Here is a 20417-nt window from a genome sequence, read left to right on the forward strand (position 1 = left end):
CCTCACCACTACTCCAACATCATCACTTCCAAAGAACATCATGATTACTTTCCAGTGTCGCCTCAAAGGAACTGGAAAGGCTCAAAAGGGATTATATTCCTCATTTCTGCAGCATTTCCGCCGCTTTCCTTGCTTTGGCTTTCAAGCCGCTCAATTCTTCGTCCAAGCGATCTGTAGTTGATTCCTCGAAGTGCTTCTAATCAGCCGTGCTATTTCTGTCGCGGAGGTTATAACTGCCAGGCTTTTCATTGATCTCGATAGTTACGCGGACCATTCGTTATAATGTCAAGACGAAACTACAAGCATCTCCAACGGCTGTACGACGGAAGCATAAACTGCTTGCATAAAAGTCTTATCTGCCCAGTTTGGCTTCCCCTCAAAAAGACAGAAGATACACCATTTGATCACGGGTGCCATCTTTGGTTCCTCTTCCGCCACCTTATCTAGCCATTCTATTGCTGTAAGGTAGTCGGTGCCCTCGAGTGCTTTCCCATCGGATGAGAGATGGCCTTTTCGTAGCTCTGTCTGGTTCTCAATCGGCTCACCAAAACAAAGCTCAAGCAATAGAATACCGAGGCCGCTAAGGGTTTTGCGAGGAAGGATACGTGGTGTCGGTGATGATCTTGGGGTTTGAGTTACTGCGGCAAAGTCATGGTTGATGTATGGTTCATCAACGAATACATCAGAACCTTGGTAATAAAAAAGGATCTGCTTCTTTTCCAGATTATCGGATAGCCAAGGGGTTGTCTGAAGTTGTAATAGCGATGATGCCATTATACTTGCTATCTTGTATCGTTTTTGCCTGCTCAGTTTCAGGTGGCCACCACTGCTGAGTAATTTGTCGAGGCTGATTTCCTCTCGGCCTTGAGATTCGCGTGCTGATTCTTGGACCCATCGGACCTCATGTTGCTGGTGCTCGTCATCTGAGAGGTAACCCAAGCATTCAGTGTTTTCAACTGCGCCTTTCAATGAGGAGCACAAGTCGTCGATTTTGATATTAACACCGGAGTTATCTACAAATAAAGATGGTGGGAGAACTGGAAAGTTTTGTTCCTTAGGCAAGGTTGGAAAATCTTTCGCACGCTCAACATCGCCCGAAGCGGTGGGCAAGTCGGACTCAAAGCGAAGGCGTTTCTTGGGTTTAGACTTTCGCATAGCTCCCCATTTTCTGTCACGCTTTAGTTCAAGATAACAGAAACTCGGACATATTTTGTTGAGACCTACTTGGAGTGATTGTCCACCAAAATCTCTGTCTCATCGGCTATCGATATGCTCGAAGTGGTGGTCACATTTGACTCGCTCTTTGTAAATATGCTTGCAAAACTAAAGCTGGGCGAGGCAAAGGATGAAGACTGAGGACCAAATCGAATTGGCAACGTATTAACGTTGACATCAGGTAAAGACTTGGTCTCAAAGTTAGTTCTAAGTTGCGTTATATAAGTTTTTTGAATAGGAACGGGGGATGGTCTGTCCAGTGACGAATTGTGTCTTGATTCTTTGGCATGTATGATCACCTTTCTCCGCAAGCTCTGTGGGGCGGAATCTCGGGGTGGAAGAGCGAAACTCATGGTGAATCGTGGAGAGAGATCACTTGGCTGTCGTTTTTGCAGCTGGAGACCGGATTGATGGGTCGCTTCGCAATTGCATTTCCAGCTATTTTTAATGGCAGAATGCAAGTCAACTGCATGTTGCCTAATGGTCTCAAACAGTTTCCCCCAGGTAGTATCTTTTGAAATAGTCTTCATGCCGTCCAATGTGTCGTTAGTGCTATCCAAAAGTTCCAAGAGGTTCTTCAAGTCCTGGATTTTTTTCTCGAGTGCTTGGACAGTCCTTGTACCGTTCTCACTGAAACTAAGCTGGATCCTCTTGGCTTGATATTTCCATTGTTTCTCTCCAGGATTAGCCCAGTCGACCTGATATCAAGTTAGCACAGTCTAGTCACGTGGATATCACACGCACAGTGCCATCTTTCAGAGACATCATATCTTGCAAATCTACCATGTCCTCATTCATTGCCCTCAGAATATCTATACATGCATCGTATGAGTCTCCAAGTCGCAATTTCAAGGCTTCGATAATGTCAGCCCGGCGCCAGCCTTCGTAATCCGGCGTTGTCAAGAGCATTTGCTTCTCCTCTGGCTCGAGCTGTACTCGGATCAAAAGCTTCTTCAGGACAAGTTGGAACATTTGTCTCTGGATATCGACCGAGGTGATGAAGTCTCGGAAGACAAATTTAAATCTTTTCCATCTGACCAAGGGTTCGAAACCCTTCTTGTAATGCTCTGCAGCCGAAATAACGAGAGGCAGTGCTCCAAGGATAAGACCAACCACTTCGACACCAGACATCGCGGCAACAAATCTAGTATGAGTATTGCTGATTGAGGGCGTCGTTCATGGTGAGGCTCAAAGCATTCCATCTCTTGAGGTTGCGAGATTCAGCTTCACCCCTGCACTGCATGAACCTAAGGCATATGCTGTGTCCATTTTTGAGGTGTCATCCCCTCATTGGCTAGGTAAGCGCCAGTCGAAGTGTGCACTTCTCACAGCCTTGACAAGTTGTTCTTGGAATAGGAAAAAGTCTCAGATTATCTCATTGGCAATATTGGACTTGACAAGACCTCCGTGGAAATGAGCCCAAGCTCTACTCCCTAATTGGAGTAGCGACACCAAACAGAAGCCGCTGGTCACCTCTACGGTCTGCTGATGTTCTCAACTTACTTCTGAACTTGTGTCGAAGCATTTGCTAAGAGCCTCGGGATTGTGTTCAGAACTGCGTGGTCTTCAAATGTAGCAGCAATCGCTGGATTTCAATACCAGGCACTGGTCAGAGTTGAAATGACGAGCCAAAACCCGCTTGCTAGCTTCCCTAATCCACCCTCGCTGAACTCCATCTCTTCTCTATCACAGGACTGCTTAAAGCGCTTTGAAGAAATCTGCGGCATACTACAGGACCTTGACCAGGAAACCGCCACCAGAAATGGATACGACCGTAATCCGGTACTCCTAGCTCTACAAGATGCTCGTGCGAGGTTTAAAGCGTGGGGTACCAGTATTGCAGGTTTCCGCAAACCGCATCTACCCACGTCTTTGGATTTTCGTCTCAGGGAAGCCCCTGAAATTCGCACTCGGCTTCTGCAAGTCTTAGAGTATCTTCAAGAATATTTAAATGATGGTTTGACTCGCTTCCAGTAGCACATTGTCCTTTACTGATAGAGGGTAGCAACTCAGATAGTAGTGGGTGATAAGGCCAACCAGATGTGGCAGGATGGCCTAGTCAGCGACAGTGACTCGGAGGATGAACCCGAGGTACAATTTGGTGGAATGGTTTCAAACACAGACCAAGACACTTCAGAAATTCAAGAGCTGTGCACGGCTATTAGTAATTCTAACGGGAGCCTAATGAAACTTTCGATGCTCATCCGCGAGTCATCAAATCGTGATGATTATCTCAAAGCAGCTTCTCGGTACAGCACTTGGGACCCAACTTCATATATTGGTCACGTAAGAGAAAAGTATGGATCGGCAAAAGGAAGTAGCGATTGGCTGGTCGAGCGATTAGGGAAGGCAATCGTGAGACGCCGTCAATTCCTGAAGTATCGAGAAGAGCATCATGGAAAGTTGACCGGCGATTGGGGTGAGATACTTGACGAAGTTGCCGAAGAGAAGGGGCCAGAAAAGACAAAACCTCCGAGAACAGTTGCATCAACGAAAGCAACAACGTTCATTGTTGATGGGAACATCAAAAAGGACGGATCGGATGCAGGGGGTTCATTCGGATCACAGACTTCATACCAAGCTACTACGTATGAAGCTGATGGTGCCCCGACCAAGCTCACAGTTCCACCACCTCCAAAGTGGGCCTTCCAAGATGTCCCTTTCCATTATGGAGAGCCATTCCAGTGTCCGTTTTGCTATACTGAGCAGGAGGTAACGAATAAGGCGGCGTGGAAGTAAGCTATCAACCCAAACCTTAGCGCTCTGGGCACTGACACTAAAATAGAAAACATGTCTTCAGAGACTTGAAGCCATATGTGTGTACTTTTTCCGGATGTGCAATGAGAATGTTTCGAAGCCGAAATGAGTGGTTTTCTCATGAACTTCAGTACCATAGAAGAGAATGGGTTTGTCAACACTGCCAACATCCTGCTTTTACTTCTGCGGCGGCGTATTCGCGCCATTTGGAAGGAACCCACCCTACAATTCTGCAAAAGGCTCAGCTTGAGGCTTTAATTCTCCAAAGCGAAGAGCCAGTTGACAAAATATCAGCAAATGCTTGTCATCTTTGCGATGAATGGGAAGCAAACTTGAACAACTCAAAACAAGATGCAAAGAGGTTACTTTTGAATGGAGGGTCAGTTGTAGAGCCTTATGGAACGCCGAAGCAATTTCGGAGACATCTAGGCCGACATATGGAACAATTGGCACTGTTTGCTTTACCAACGCAAGAAGGAGAGAATTTAGAAGATGACAGTCTGGACGACGCAAACGATGATGATTCCGAACACAGTGATTTGGCCGAGAATTTGGAAAGTTCAGATCGAGCTGCTTCATACATTGTCCAAGATACCGAGGTGCCACCACAATCAGCTATGGAAAGGCTAGAAGCTATCATGTCGCATTTTCAAACCAAGATTTTACCCCTCTGCGTCCAATTCAGCGCTGCGCCGCCCACCGACCCCGACAGGCGGGAGTTCGAGCATAAGAAGTTGAGTGAGACGATCATGAGTGAGATAATGCTCAAAATTGATGATATAGATACCAAGGGTGATAGTGAGGTTAGGCAAAAGAGGTCAATTTTGAGATCAGAGACGATGGTTGTTTTGAATAGCTTGGATACAGCAGTCTTAATGCCGACGGTTGACTTACCTCGAGAACAACAAACCCCTGCTCCAGATCCTGGGCTAGAGACAGCTGACGATGAACGGGGGGTTCCAGAGGCTCCATTTGGAACGGGACATGGCAAGAAGAAGGTGATGAACAAACTTGCAAAAGAAGATCCCCTCGAGAAACAAGGGTCGAGAGTGGTAATTCCTCCATTGGTGGTTCCATTGTCTCCAGTCAACTTCGAGTCCAACCCCTCAGGTAGTCCGGATCGCAAGAGCTTCCCAGGACCCATTTCCGACCCTAGTAAAAGCAGTGGTGTGTTCAATTCTTCCGATCGCGATTTCCAGTTTGATCGCACGACGCAAGAAAATAGGAATGAGGCTTTAGCCTCGGGGGGGAAGGGGGAGGCTAGCGCATTTTCTGAGCGCGGTGATGTCTCCAGTTTTATGGTACACGATGACGAAGTCGTGTACCATGACCTTGCCAAACTTGCCATTGATCATGGAACCATGTTTGAAGAAGACCAGGCACATGTTAATGCTCGAAGCGAGGCAGCTTCACACGAGGCGAAGGTCAGAGAGGGAGAAAAGAAGTCCACTGGTGTTCAGGAAGAATCAGGGGCCGGACACGGCAGCAAACCTTACTACTGCTCCTATGAAGGTTGTGAGAGAAGGGTATACGAAGGCCATGGGAACCTGCACTCCCACATGAAGCGTGTACACAACGACCCAGGCCAAGCGAGAAGTAACTCCCCCGGGCATTTCCCCACGGGTGGTACTTTTAGCAATTCAGCAAAGCAACTTGGGGATGAGGCAGTTATCCCTGATTTAACTAAACAGGAACACCTTCATGATGAGATTCTGCACCCACGGAACCATCTTCCTCCAGCTCAAGACCAACGGGGCCGGACAGGCCCGGACTTGAGGGTTTCCGACGAAGAAGATGCATTCCAATTCCCTCAGCCGTTGGCAGATGTCAAGGAAGCATTGAGTTTTCCCAAGAGATCCAGGGGTGGTCAGACGAGTAATCTCGAGATCGATATTCAAGAAGAACGCGATGAATTCCTCCCACCACCAGACATCGCAGGTGCTTCCGAGGAGCTATCAGAAGGGATAAGCAGTCTTATAAGAGGATTACCTAATCCAGATGAAGAATGGACAAAGATAAGAGGATTACCTGGTCCAGATGAAGAGTGGACAAAGATCTCTGATCTGGCCGAGCGTAGGAGAATTCAAAATCGAATTGCGCAAAGAAACTACCGTAAGTAAAACTAGCAAATATGCAAGCGGATGACTAACTGGAAAATAGGTAAGAAGCTTAAAAAGCGTCTTGAAGACCTTGAGGCAAGGGCAAGTTCATCCTCAGATCCGTCTACTCAAAACCCAGTGGAACTTCAACCAAGTGACTCCAATGAGAACTTTGGGTCGATCAATGGTGTTTCTGATGACGGATTTGTGTTTATGAGGAAGAAGAGCTACGACAGGCCCCGAAAACAAAACATTAATAATGACATTCTTCAATATCTTGCCGGAGCTCGTCCTGATGAGGCAAGCTCACCGGATTTCAACAAAATTCAACGGCAGGCCCCGCAGGCACCGCAGGCCCCATACCCTGCGTCTGTTGTTGATGAGCTGGGAAAGGAGGAAACGGCCCGGGTGGCAAGAAGGAGTATTGACAAAATAACAAGTCCCTTAGAAACCTCTATTGCCAAAGGCTGGATCGAGAGATACGATGCAGCGGCGACTAAAGATGGACAGCCCAAGGAACAAAATGACAAAGCGGAAGCAAAAGCACCAAACACAGCTACAGAGAAAAAGTTGCCCATCAAGTTCAAAGACTCCATTGGACGTAAATACAGCTTTCCTTGGAACCTATGCTCCACTTGGGCTGTAAGTGACTACCCCTTCTGCATAAGATTTCACCGAGCTAACAAGACCCAGGGTATGGAAGAATTAATTTTCGCAGCCTTCCTCGGTGTCGATATCGTGGGACCGCAAGTCCAAGCAGGCCGTTATGATCTAGTCGGCCCTGATGGTAAGATCATTTTGCCACAAGTCTGGGAGCAGCTTATCGAGCCTGGCATGTCTATTACGATGCACATGTGGCCCATGCCTGAAGCCTCCAACCTTCCTAGTGTTGAGCTTGATGAATCGGATCGAAGCAAGAAAACACAACACGTTCCTTCTCCACCATTAGGCAGGTAATAGGAGAATACCTAAACGGAAGGGAACAAAAAGGGACTCGTCCAAAATAGAGCTTCGCCCCTCAAGGACGCTAGAAGGAAAAGGCACCAGCCCAAGGTATCTTCAATGGGCAGGAGATACGTTTTCCAAGTCGGGATCGGGGCGCTGTTGAAGAGGTTCTCGCACTAGCCAGCGTTGGAGACAAAATCCCTCTCAAAAGATCTAGCAAGAAAAAAGGATATGTGATCTCACTATATGTCCAAACTAGGAGGAGAGAAAAAATCAATGTATTTGTGAAATTTGGCTATGCTCTATGACCAGAGCTAAAAGTCACTCGATTTCCATATTCTCCGGAAACTCCTATGTACGCCATACCAATGCAAATATCAGAATATGTATACAAGGTATCATTCAATAGACATTTTCATGAGCCCATCCGTCGAGTCAACCATCCCTTGAAGACCGACTCGCTTTGGTGGCGGACCACCGTTTTTCCCTGCTTCTCCATTACTCGGAGGGCGACCCCATGGCGTAGCATCTCTCTGCATGGGGCTTTGAATCACGGGACTGTTATGTGAGCTCATGCCCGGACTGACCGCCCTTCGCTTGAAGCTGCTGGGGTCAAAATCATCGTCTCGCCGCCGCTTCTTGTTCACTTTCTGTGTAATCTCAGCGGCTGTAGGACCAGTCCCAGGCTGTGGAGTTGCTGATCGGGATGGTGATGACATAAGCGAATCATATGTACTGTGCGTTCCAAGTAGAGGAGGCGTAGTTAAGTCCAGTGAAATATCTTCACTCATTCCTGAAGATGAGCCGCGGGGAAGGAAATGTGGAGGGGGTGTACGATTCTTTTCGTCGGTGAAGTTTTCCCAGAATCCTTTGCCTTTGGAGTTGCGCATGGCATGCTGCTTGAAGCTGTTTGAAAGCCCTGATGAGAGATCGGTCATTGCATCATCTTCAGGTATTCCCTCTAAAGACTCTTGCGTAGGACCAAGGGTCGGCGACGAATGTGTAGTTGTCAAAGAGGGATTTCGGGTGAGTTCGAGATCGGCGTCACTTTCCCAGGTTTGGCGGACGACTTCAGCTTCTCGGCGAACTTCAGTTTCCACAGGGGCATTTTCTTCTGCGAGGGCGGCTCGGATACGGGCGAAGCCTTTGGTTTTAGGCTAACACAGGTCAGCATTGGACCGAATTATGGCAGCATCATGGCACTTACTAGCATGTTGCCTCTCCGGGTTACGACCCTCCGGATAACCCCTCTTTGGCCTTCTCGACTGGGAGTGACTGGCATACCATCAACGGACTCCAAGGTAGACTTCAATGTACCATCGTCACTTTCGCTGCCAGATATGTGTAGCTGGGTTGCCGCCCAGCTGATGCTTTCCCTCCTTGACTGTAATCCTTCTGACTGCATTTCCTTCCCAAGGTAGTTATTGTTCATGCCTTCGATACTTCGTATGTTGGGTGGTGATTTGGAGGCTGGGCTGACCATCGAGTTTCCACTTCCACTGCTTGAACTCTTTCTGCTCTTGCCATGTCGTAATCGAGCTCGTTGGAAGTTCATGAGGCTGCTGACTGCTGGAGACTGTGCAAGCCACCCATTTCCTGGGCTGCCTTGCGGGATTGCGCCAAACAATGTGTTCATCTTGCCCACCTGCGGCGTTGTGAGGATGGAGTCGTCGATGTCATCGGCATCCATGAGATCATCTTCATCAGAGCTGCTGCCAGAAGACTCCGAACCCATCATGTTCACACTCCCCAAAGAACTCGACACGCCCATACGATCCGCGTTCGCCATGGTCGACCACAAAGAGTTTGAGTTGTTGTTTATAGACTCAGGACCGGAAGAAAAGTGCAGGCCATTCGTCCTATTTGGTATATTCATCGCCCGTCCCGAAATAGTTGGCGACGAGTCCGGTGATGATTGTTCGGCGAGGGTTGAATGATGCAAATTGGTAGCGGCTCGCGAAAAGTCCAATCCGCGTGATCGCCGTGGAAGCACACTTGAAGGCGATCCGTATGTTTGTGAATGATCTAGCTTTGGTGACAACGGCACCCGACTGACATATGCGGAGGTATTGGTAGACATCAAGTCGCGTGTCGGCATCTGCAGAGACAGCCCACGCACGGGGAAGGCAGGCCGCCGAGGGGTTATGGGGCTGTCGCTGATGGCGCTGTCGTCTTTCGAAGTGCGTTTCTCGGGTTCTTTAAATTTGGGAGATGGCGACAGCATTGGAGGATCTCCATCTGACAGCGAGCGCGCTTTGGATGGGGATCTAGAGGCAGTCCGTCGTTCTGTTGTCCCTATCCCAAGCCCTTCGTTTCGAGTACTACTGTCACCAGGCTCCAGCGGGGGGGTGGCTTGCCCATGCTGATGTTCATTTAATTGACTCCGCAACATGATTTCGACAACAATGGGGTGAATTTGTACTCGTACAATTCGGGCTGGACGAGGCTACGAAGTCCTCAGGTCATCGTGGCTCGGCGAAGGAGGCTTTCGAATCCTTCATGGTTTGGGAGATGGGGAAATAGCCGAATATATCAATCAGATGGTGCGGTATGGTTCGTCTAGTCTTGTACAACACCGAGGTTCTTGTCCTTTGGTTATTGTCCAGATACTTGGAGAGTTAATGTTGCGATTGTGATGAAGTATGGTCGATTTATAAATGCACCCCCTTCACCACGGTACAAATTTGATAATCAAGAACGCCAAGTAACCGTGCCACCCCTGTTTCCTGCAGCCATCGCTCGATGACGAAGCTTTCGCAGACCATTCTGAGAAATACCCGCTAGGCGCACGGACAGCTCGATATTCTCCGAGGAAGTTTATATGGATGATTGATTATATATGCTCTTTGGGAAGACGAATCTGATAGAGCCACAAGTAGGACCTACCTTATCATAAATATGACAAGCATACAATTATCAAACACTATAGCCGTAGCCATAGATGTTGCAATATACAATTTGAAAGCCGTTAGACATTGTAGTCCCAGATTGCGCGCTAGAGCTTCTTTGCTCCTGTTCTCCAAAGGCTAACATCTCAAGTAACTATACTATACCATACACACGAGACCCTCAATGTCAACGATGTTCGTGGATCATGGAACATTTGTTGCAATGGAAATATGCTCCAGACTTCACATTTATGCTCCTCTATTGAGGTCCTGAGCCGGCTCTTCACTTCCTGATCATCAGAGAAGGAATTTTCTTGAACATAACATACGATGGCACCTACTCGAGTCCCTTCGCACCATCGAAGGCGCTCAGCCAATTCATTGGAGGGCCAGAGAGGGACTCTGCGTACCAGTAAGGCAACCTTGCATGGAGACATTGGTATTCGGGATCGTCTCCATCACTTCACGGTAGGACTCAGTCAAAATACCCCTGATTTCGACGTACTGACTCTATTTTCAGTGGGCCTCCTACAATTTGACAATGGCCACTGGAGGTATAGCATTGATTCTGGCAAGAACTCCTCATAGATTCGACGGCCTTACGGTCCTTGGCGATATCGTCTTTCTTCTCGATATAGTCCTATTTCTCGGTATCTGCATAGCGATATCGACTCGATTCATCCTCTTCCCAAAAGCGTTTATGGCCTCTCTTCGACATCCCACCGAGTCTCTATTCTTCCCTACATTCTGGATCTCATTAGCCAATGTGCTTAACAATGTGCAGGAATACGGGGTGCCGAAATGCGGCCCCTGGCTGGTTGTCACATTGCGTGTCCTATTTTGGGTATACATTGCTTGTACCTTCCTTCTGGCAGTGGGACAATACTTCTTTCTCTTCACTGGCAAGCCGCTCACGATCCAGGACTTCACGCCAGCTTGGATTCTTCCTGTATTCCCGGTGATGCTTTCAGGAACGGTTGCGGCAATCATCGGCCCTTCTCAACCCCCAGAACATGCTCTACCAATTTTATTCGCAGGCGCGACATTCCAAGGTCTCGGCATCAGTATCTCGACGTATATGTTCTCGACTTATCTCGGTCGTCTTATGGCACATGGTCTCCCGCGGCCAGACACTCGTCCAGGAATGTTTATCGCTGTTGGACCACCAGCTTTTACAGGTCTGACATTTCTAGGCATCTCTAATAGTCTGGCAAACATCTACCCGTCCTACACTACTGTGTCGGGAGTCAACCATCCTGAAATAATTGCTGACATTTTTCGTATCGTGGCTCTCTCTGCAGCCATCTTTTTGTGGGCAACAGCATTCTGGTTCTTCAGCATCGCCCTCGTAAGCGTACTTCATGGTGTTTTTACACAAGGACTAACCTTCCACCTGGTGTGGTGGGCGTTTGTCTTCCCGAATGTGGGTTTTACGATCTGTACAATTAATATTGGTCAAGCACTTATGAGTGAGGGGATCTTGTGGCTAAGCAGTGTGATGACAGTTTTGCTGGTGATCGTGTGGCTCTTTGTCGGAACCATGCATTTCCGCGCAGTGTGGAAGAAACAAATTTTGTGGCCTGGGAAAGATGAGGATCATGATCAATGAGAGTTGAACTTCCAATTTGGCTGATATAATCTGAGGTGCCGGGAATTCGTCGAATCCTGCGAAGATATTCTGCCTAGTAAAGATATGACCCAAACTGGGATTGAATTACCTGAGACGCCTGGTGGCGTTGGTGGTATTGGGGTCGGAGATGGGAAAATGAGAGGAGACTTCATGTATAAATTTGCTTGGTGGAGATGTCATAATATAGGCACATAGTAATGGATTAAGAGCCTCAGACATGTCTCAAGAATAGTAACAAGCTGCAGATTCCCGAATTCTGACATATGCTGAAATATGGTAGGAAGTAAGTGAAATATCAATCTCTTGCCAGCAAGTGCAGTCATCCCATATAGGAGGCCTCTAATAACATGATGAGGAAATTCATCGCATATGTTTGTTTCTCATTCTTGACAGCTATCACCAAGACTTATTCTGCGGGTCTGGTTGAGTGACAGTGAGGGAAGTCGGAGAGATATCATGAACAAATATGACGCGATACATGCTCAGCCACCAAGACTAATAGAGGAAGATGAGAGGAGGGCACAAACAAGTGTTTCTACTGCTGCGTATAAGAGGGGAACATCCCAGGAGAGAAGGGAAATGGAGCGGGAGAGGCCGAACTTAGTATTCTGGAAATGAAGTGCAAAGCTACCCTTTAACGGCTCTCTGATGCAGATTTGCTAGCTAGTCTTTTCCACCAAGTGGTGCTGATTCTTAAACATCTGCTTGTGGCTTTCGGAACTTGCCAATTCCTCCTAGAATAATCATAATGTACTGCAGGAACTGTAAGTCAAAGTCATGTCTTGAACGGAGACATTCTAAACGCAGCTAACAGCATGTTCTTTTGGATTGCTCAATAAATCCAACAACGCTTACGGAGAGACTCATGGTCTACACAATCAAATAACGATACCAAAGCCTTGGTTCGAAAGCCATGAATTATTTTCTTTTAAATCTACCACAGAATTCTACAGATGATAGCCTTGAAGATCTACAGAGAAAGGTCATGCAGAAGCTATGACCCTATGATCCATATTTTGATACCGGCAGAGTAAGCAATAACAAAGATGCGCAAGTCTCGTAGGATGGATGTGAAGAGCAGAAATACCAGGAGATAGAGATAGTAACTTTCATAGTTCCCTTCATTATTAAGATTGCCCTCTCAATCTAAATCCACATCCGTAGAAGGCGCCATAACTGACAGCTCTTGCGCAATGGCCGGTGTTGGCGAGCCGTGCAGACATGTCAACAAGAAATCAAACAAAAGACCCGACAATGAAAATAGCAACATAAACCTCAATTTTCAACAGTGGAACGGGTGTGCAAGTGCAAGAATTGGCTCAACATTCCCGCCGTCAATCATGTCTTTGACGAATAGCGATGAGGAGGGTGAGAATCAATCCTTTGGGCTAGATCGGAGCGAAGGAAGGAGTGAAGATGAAGCTCGTAGTGGTATGTATTTCGATGAAGTTCTTGATGTTCATGAGTTGACTCCCCCACGTTGTCGGACTATCTATTGTACGGTCGGTTCTGCAGTTGTACATGAGGTGGGGTGGGGTTGGGGTTATTCTTTCCTGCGAGGACAGCTCCAGCGCATCCTGATCCACTCAAGCTTGCATGCCATCCCGTCCCATGGCAAACCGCCCCAAGGACGCAGCAACGTCTCGTGCAAATGGCCTCGATATTTGGTGCAAGAGCTGTTGCTTTTTCGCAGCCTCTGGGGAAACCAATTACTGACACTCCCGCAGCGCATACCAGCGACGACGAATCTTACGAAGTCGATGATCGGGAGTCAGATACTGGGCGATTAAAGGAGAAACCGGAGCTTGCCCACTACCTGCAGAACGACAGCTCCATACTTGCACTCACAGTCGGGGATCAATTTATATATGCAGGGACACAGGATGGAGAGATTGTGGTCTGGTCATTGGCATCTTTCGAGCTCGTCCTTCGCATCCAAGCGCACACGCGAGCAGTCCTCTGCCTTTTCCTATCTGCAGATGGCCAGCTGTTATTCTCAGCGCTGGAGATGCGATTGTCAATGCGTGGTGCCCTACCAGTTTAAAGCGGTTGTATCACGTCTACAGTACGTACGATGTCGGAGACGTCTTCAGCGTGGCTTATTCCAAGCAATTTGGGACGGTATACCTGGGGGCGCAGAATACCAGCATACAATGGTGCAGTCTGCAAGACTCAATAAATAGACCTCGCCCAAACCTAGACAACCATCCAGACCGGCGAAATCATAGGTTTTTCGATTCCGTGCAGCATGGAGGAACTTCTACACCACGACCACAGCCGGCTCAGACGGCGTTCACTGATGGTGAAGTACTCGAGATCGACAAGGCACACATGAAGCATTATGCTCATTTTGGCTACGTCTATTGCATGCTTATGGTCCGCGGGGTCACCCGTCTTGTGGAATCTGACGAAGACGTTTTAATCTCGGGCGGTGGGGATGGCACGATCAAGCTATGGAAGCTCTTTCAGGACCAAAACCGAGGAATCGAAGAGATTGCACGTCTTGGAGAAGATGATGCTGAGTCAGTACTGTCTATGGCTGTTGACGGGTCATTTCTATACAGCAGCAAACTCGAAGGCGTAATCGAATTATGGGACTTGGACACAAAGCAGAAGCTCCGAGTAATTCGAGCCCACAGAGGAGATGTCATGACATTGCAAATGGGCTGGGGCTATCTATGGAGTGCCGGAGCTACAGGGTTTGCTAGAGTGAGTATTTGCATCTTTGTTCGTCTGCAGCTTCTGACTCCTTTGCGTTATAGAAATATAGTACAGTACAATATGGCAAATATCAGAGCTCGACATCTTTCAGTCAGAAATATCATTGTGTGAATCGATGGAAAGCCCACGAGGGGCGAATTCTAGCGTCCGCGGTCTTAAATTACAATGGGCAGCAGTTGTATATCACGGGCGGCAATGACAATTCGGTTTCGATTTGGAACATCACTGGGTGCACTTCAGAGACATATGGGAAATCAGAGGTTCTTCCTGACAACCAAATGGTCAAATCATTGCAGGAGTTTGTCTCATTCAAAACAATCTCCTCTAGACCCGATCACGCGGAGGATTGCCGACGTGGGGCTACCTTTCTTCGGACCCTATTCAAAAAGCATGGCGCCTACACGGAGATGTTGAATACAGACAATCGACAAAATCCTGTTGTCTATGCCAAATTCAGAGGTAACCCCGAAACCTCGAAACAACGCAAGAACATCTTGTTTTATGGGCATTGTAAGTTGATTAGAGGACTGAAGAACAACATTCCACTAACTTGGAAATAGATGATGTTGTTCCTGCTGATAACAAGCAAGGCAAATGGATCGTTGACCCCTTTCAAATGAAAGGTATCAATGGATACCTGTATGGGCGAGGAGTTTCTGACAATAAGGGGCCAATAATGGCTGCTCTATACGGTGTCATGGATCTCATGCACGAGCAAGAGCTCGAATCAGATATAACCTTTCTCATCGAAGGCGAAGAGGAATCGGGTTCTCGTGGCTTCAAAGATGCTGTCAGACGACACAAGGACCTGATCGGAGAGATCGACTACATCATTCTAGCAAACAGCTATTGGCTGGACGACGAAGTTCCTTGCTTGACTTATGGCCTGCGAGGTATGCTCCATGCTACGGTCAAGGTTGACAGTAATCATCCGGATGTGCACAGTGGTGTTGATGGAAGCTTTATGATGGACGAACCACTGTTTGATCTGACAGCAATATTAGCGAAGCTCAAGGGACTGCATAATCGTATTCAGATTCCTGGGTTCTACGATGCTATATTGCCTGTGACGCCAGTGGAGGACGCTCGGTACAATGACATTACGGATGTTTTGATCAAGCGTAATCCCGAGCTTGGTCCACCAGATACTCTCAAGGCTTCTCTCATGGCCAGGTGGCGAGAACCCAACTTGACAATTCATCGTTACAAGGTATCTGGTCCGGATGGCTCCTTGGTTTCGTCTCAAGCAAGCGCAGCAATATCACTTCGTCTGGTGCCAAACCAGGAAGTTGAAGATGTGATCACGTCTCTCACCAAATTCCTCGAAACTAGCTTTTATACTCTCGATACCCACAACCATCTCTCCATTACGATTGACAACCAAGCAGATGCATGGCTCGGTGATCCAGATAATGAGATTTTCCAGACACTCGAGGAGGCAATCATGGATGTTTGGGGTCCGATTGGAGAGACGAGACGTTCCAGCGTGCCAGGACCAAAACCGAAGCAAGCGCCCAAGAATTCAGCTACTCCACCCACCATGAGCCCAAGCGTCAAGCCAACACCTACTACGAGTCAGACGTTGACAAACGGCAGCGACCACATATCTTACGCAGCAACGCCCCTCGATCCATCTCTCCCGGAGTTTGCACTTGACTTGTCAAGCCCCAGTGATGGATCCAATGGTCAAAAACGAAGAGGTAGAAAACCTCTGTACATCCGGGAAGGGGGTTCGATTCCAAGTATCAGATTTCTGGAGAAAGAATTCAACGCACCTGCCGCCCATCTACCTTGCGGTCAAGCGAGCGACAGTGCGCATTTGGACAATGAGCGTTTGAGAGTCAGCAATCTGTATAAAAGCCGGGAGATATTCCGGAAACTATTCAAAGATTTGCCACGAAAGTGATGCTTTTCTGCTTGGGATTTGATGCCGAATCATGGAATTTGAGCTTTTAGCGTGGCGTCCACATATATTGCAAGCGATGTCGATGGCGATATTCTTTTGATGGCGCATAGCATAAAATTTAGACGGGTGAGGGATGAAAAGTATCTTGTAAATAAATTGATATTGTCTACCGGTGTTCAGATGTCCGATAAGGCTAAATTGATATATCAAGTTGATGATATTTTGAGGCTCCCGACGCTGAAGCCTTTGTACTCTGACTTTTTCTTTCTGCGGAAGTTCTTGAAAGGGGAAGTTGTCGGAATATTTCCTCTGCCCTTCCTCTTTCGTCTCTTTAAGCCCGTTCCGTTGCTTGCAAGGGATCTCCTTTCCTGTCGTGAGCTTCTTGTCTGACGCTCCTCAATACATGCGGGGCACCTAGCAAAGATACTAACCGTACAGTACCTGACAAGTGTAGAGTGGGCAGACAGACAGACTCGGACAGATATTCCTCTTGGGGTGGGTTTCTCAGAAAGAGAAAGAAGATACCTTCCACTCTCTTTACGTGTACGCGCTCTCACTAGAAAGTGAGTATCTTGGAATGGAGATTTAATGTATTATATCATATACGTACCTACCTATTATACATCAGACCAGATATCTCGAAATCCACCCGGCGTATTTCGAGACCTCCTGCTGTACATCATTATCCTACATACAGTATATAAATTACCTAGAAATCTTTATACCATTAAGCAGGTCTCTCTTTGCAGGACGGGAGATTTGAAGATCGCATGCTGTCTGTATGTATGGAGGTACCTTCCTATTATACGCTGCCAGATCTAGTCATTCCTACAGTAACAATCGAGTTGAAGAACTAACTCGTTAAGGAATCGACATGCATCGTCCGTTCGTCCTCAGCAAGCATGGCATGGCAGCCCAAGAACTCGACGAGAGAAACAGGCACGCGCTCATTAATAAATCTTGATCGCCATCCATCTATCTCATGTCCCATCCATCGCAGAGTAGCTAGCTAGCTAGCTTAGCTTGGACATGGAACTATCATCTATCTATCTATCCAACGTAATGGAGTTCCGATCATGATATGACTTCTAGAACACACATACACACACACAGCCACATGCTCTTCCCTTCCTCCCTCCCTCTCCGTATTTCGACTCGCTCGGATAGAAGGACGGACTACACTACACTATACTACACCATACGTACCTCCGTAGACTTATTCAGAAGGGTAGGCTACCCAGGGCATAGCATACTTAGCATACCATGCGACTAGAATTGCCTTATCCGAGACCCCGAATATCCACCAGTCTTGTCTTGATTCTCCCGAAATTCCCCGTAGGTAAATAGTTAGGGCCCGCCCGTCTTAGTCTCTCCTCCCTCAGATGGGGAATTCAGAACAATGTACCGAAGTCTGTCCTTTTCAAAAATGTACTACTACAGTATAGTATACTAGGTGTGGCACAGGAGAGAAAACTTCGGAAGATCATTCTCGATGGAAAATCCCGTCCGTTCATCCATCGATCGCGGGGGAAAAGGGCGGTCAGATCAGATCGTCCTCCCTCACTCAGCCTTGTGATACGCAATGGATACTCACCTGGGCACTTGGTATGGTAATGGCTTGGAATCTGAAATCTAACACTCTCGTCTCGAGGGATCAATCATGGCGTCGCGATCGATGGTGGTGTATTCTGATTTCGGTATTGACTTCAATTCATTCCCGTCTTTTCGACCCGAATCACCGGACCGAGTCCTGTCTGTCTGCCACCCCACCCCATACGACCCCTCCGCGCTTTTACCCCTCACGTATTAATAATCAGCTTTCCTTCCTTACCAGAGCTACGGTAGGACAATAATAGACAGGCTAAAAAGGGGCAAGAAAATAAATACGGCTTTCGTAGAAGTTGATTTGATTTGATTTCTTCGAGTCGTTGGCTAGATTGAGAAAGAAGGAAATGGGACAGATATCTAGATAATTAATTCAATGCGTCTGGGACACACAAACACAACATAACACGACGTGACGCGACGCGACGCGGCACGCGACACCAGCCCAGCCCTACGAGTAGTGGTTCGTTCCGTCGTCGGGTACGAAGTCTTGAATGAAATTTAGTAGAAAAATCAATTTAGGGTAACAAAACAAACAATGCGACGCGTGTATATTAACGCATTTACGTTGATTCGTTGGGAAATAAATGGACCATGGAAGAGGAGTAGATGTGGAGATGAATAGCAGTTTTCTCATTCTTCATACCGAGTATGGAGCTCACGAAAAAGAGAAGGGCCGGATGAGTGAAAGAGATTTTTTCCCCTTTGCATAGCCTCGTGGTGGGTTTGCATGTGATCTCATTGCCTCTACTCCACAGGAACCATAGCCTTGTGGGGATGCCATTGTTTTACTTCTATAATGGTTTCAACATCGGCGTTATTACTATTACTTGGAACATTTCTTTTAGGTAATACCCCTTCTCCTAATGTAGGGTTCTTATTGAAAATTTCAATTGATATGATATTATTATTTTCATATTCTTGTCTTGGATATAACTAATGGACACTTACCGGTAGATGGATCGCGTGTGTGGGGTATATACCTACCAATCACTCAGCCTTCTCACCGCCAATATGCAACATGAACACATTATGATTCTCCTTCCGATTATCATTATTCTCCATTTTCTAACAAATAAATGTACAACTAAAGGACTGAAGGGTGTTAGAATATCTTTGTTGGGGAAAGTAAGAGTTAGAAATTATGCTGGCGATACCCAGAGTTACGTTACTAGGTACTGTAGAACCTTAACACTTCTACAGTCAGCATCCGCATCTGTCAGATTCTATTCTGTCTCAAACCCAAATCATGTCGTGCATGGATGGCTCATCTCATCTCATCTCATCTCACCTCAGCACTTATCTTCGTTCGCAAGTATTCATTCATTCGCTTACCTTTAGGACAAGATACAATTCGATTGGAGCGCGGAAGATTATAATTACAATTGATTCCCGTTTATGCTTACGCAGCTGCGAGGGAGTGTGCCTCTCAACTAGGTCCGTAGGTATCTACATATCCGCAACCTAAAGCCAAATCAATCCCCGATCCAAGTACAGTCGTAGCGTAGGCACTTCCGTCTTACGGTACCTTTAGGCTCCTCCCGCCTTTCCCTTCCTACAGTACAGTATAGTATCCCCCATGATATGATATGGAATCACCTAAACCCACCTAAACTCCAACATCTACATTGCATTGCATCGCGAACGCACGAGTGAGTGAGTGCCGCTCCGCCTCCTCCTTCCATGATTACATCCCATCCCATCCCATCCAGCATACCAATTTCCAGTCCAGTAAACCGAGCTCACGCACGGTGAGATGGGGGGAGATGATTGAAACAGTATACATGTATGGTGCTTGCTTGCTACACCGCACACTACCCTACGGAGTACACTCCCTCACAATTCATTTATCCGGTCTGGCTCAGGGCTTATAGAATCCTACAGTACCGCATGATAGATAGCCTTTAATAACCAAGACAAGACAAGATAATCTGTGCCTCCACCTCACTCCCACTCCCACTCCCACCTCACTCAGCACAGCACAGTACACATGACAGCATAGCACATACTCAAAATAGCCCCCATGCACCCCGTGCACCCCCCTCTTATGCGCAATAATAACCGTCCGTCCATCTACTTTAGGAAGCGAGCGTGGGGAGTCCAACAAGAGGGATCGTGCCTGTCGTGTCTGTGCCTTCCTAAAACAGATGGGGTTTTTTTTCTTTCGGACTTGTGATTGAACATGCGGCGTATGGAGGTATACTCCGTATATATAAATAAATAGATAGGTAGGTTGCAAGCAGGTCGAATCCTAGAATATATCTATATATCTATATATATACATGTATCTTGTAATGCCTGTGTATTTCGGGTTTAGGTTCACATACTAGATATATGCTTATATTATAACGTTTTATCATCTATCATCTATTAATCACATACTTATTTATAAATATATAAACTCACTTACCTAGAGGTAAGGCAGGAAGGGAAAATGCTACCTACCTACCTACCTACTGTAATAACACCTCACATAAGACTCGTCCTACCTATCTACACCTTCATTCAACACCCACCCATCCATCCATCTATCCTTCAGCTTACCTCTCTACCAACCTATCCATAACTACACTCCCCTTCTAACTCTCTCTCGCTCGCTCCCCCTCACCCCTACATCTACATACCCCCCTAACCCCAACCCCAGCCCCAAA

General features: G+C 47.1%; 4 protein-coding genes across 4 annotated transcripts; 2 read left to right on the forward strand and 2 right to left on the reverse strand.

The window, feature by feature from the left end:
- Positions 1–285: 285 nt before the first annotated feature.
- Positions 286–2346, reverse strand: LHYA1_G006051 (uncharacterized protein; the record flags this gene model as incomplete). Its single annotated transcript, XM_031150992.1, has 3 exons — positions 286–1168; positions 1225–1913; positions 1960–2346. The coding sequence occupies 3 exons, from the start codon at positions 2344–2346 to the stop codon at positions 286–288; spliced, it is 1959 nt and encodes a 652-aa protein (XP_031003969.1).
- Positions 2347–3255: 909 nt separating this feature from the next.
- LHYA1_G006052 (uncharacterized protein) lies at positions 3256–7028 on the forward strand (the record flags this gene model as incomplete). Its single annotated transcript, XM_031150993.1, has 4 exons — positions 3256–3950; positions 4112–6084; positions 6133–6713; positions 6765–7028. The coding sequence occupies 4 exons, from the start codon at positions 3256–3258 to the stop codon at positions 7026–7028; spliced, it is 3513 nt and encodes a 1170-aa protein (XP_031003972.1).
- A 386-nt stretch (positions 7029–7414) lies between these two features.
- Positions 7415–9408, reverse strand: LHYA1_G006053 (uncharacterized protein; the record flags this gene model as incomplete). Its single annotated transcript, XM_031150994.1, has 2 exons — positions 7415–8173; positions 8224–9408. 2 exons carry the CDS (start codon positions 9406–9408, stop codon positions 7415–7417), a joined length of 1944 nt encoding a protein of 647 aa, XP_031003971.1.
- An 826-nt stretch (positions 9409–10234) lies between these two features.
- Positions 10235–11513, forward strand: mae1_0 (Malic acid transport protein; the record flags this gene model as incomplete). Its single annotated transcript, XM_031150995.1, has 2 exons — positions 10235–10372; positions 10425–11513. The coding sequence occupies 2 exons, from the start codon at positions 10235–10237 to the stop codon at positions 11511–11513; spliced, it is 1227 nt and encodes a 408-aa protein (XP_031003973.1).
- Between the last annotated feature and the right edge of the window lie 8904 nt (positions 11514–20417).

Source organism: Lachnellula hyalina (genome assembly GCF_007821495.1).
Source record: "Lachnellula hyalina strain CBS 185.66 chromosome Unknown contig00104, whole genome shotgun sequence".
In the NCBI taxonomy this organism is placed as follows: Eukaryota; Fungi; Ascomycota; class Leotiomycetes; order Helotiales; family Lachnaceae; genus Lachnellula; species Lachnellula hyalina.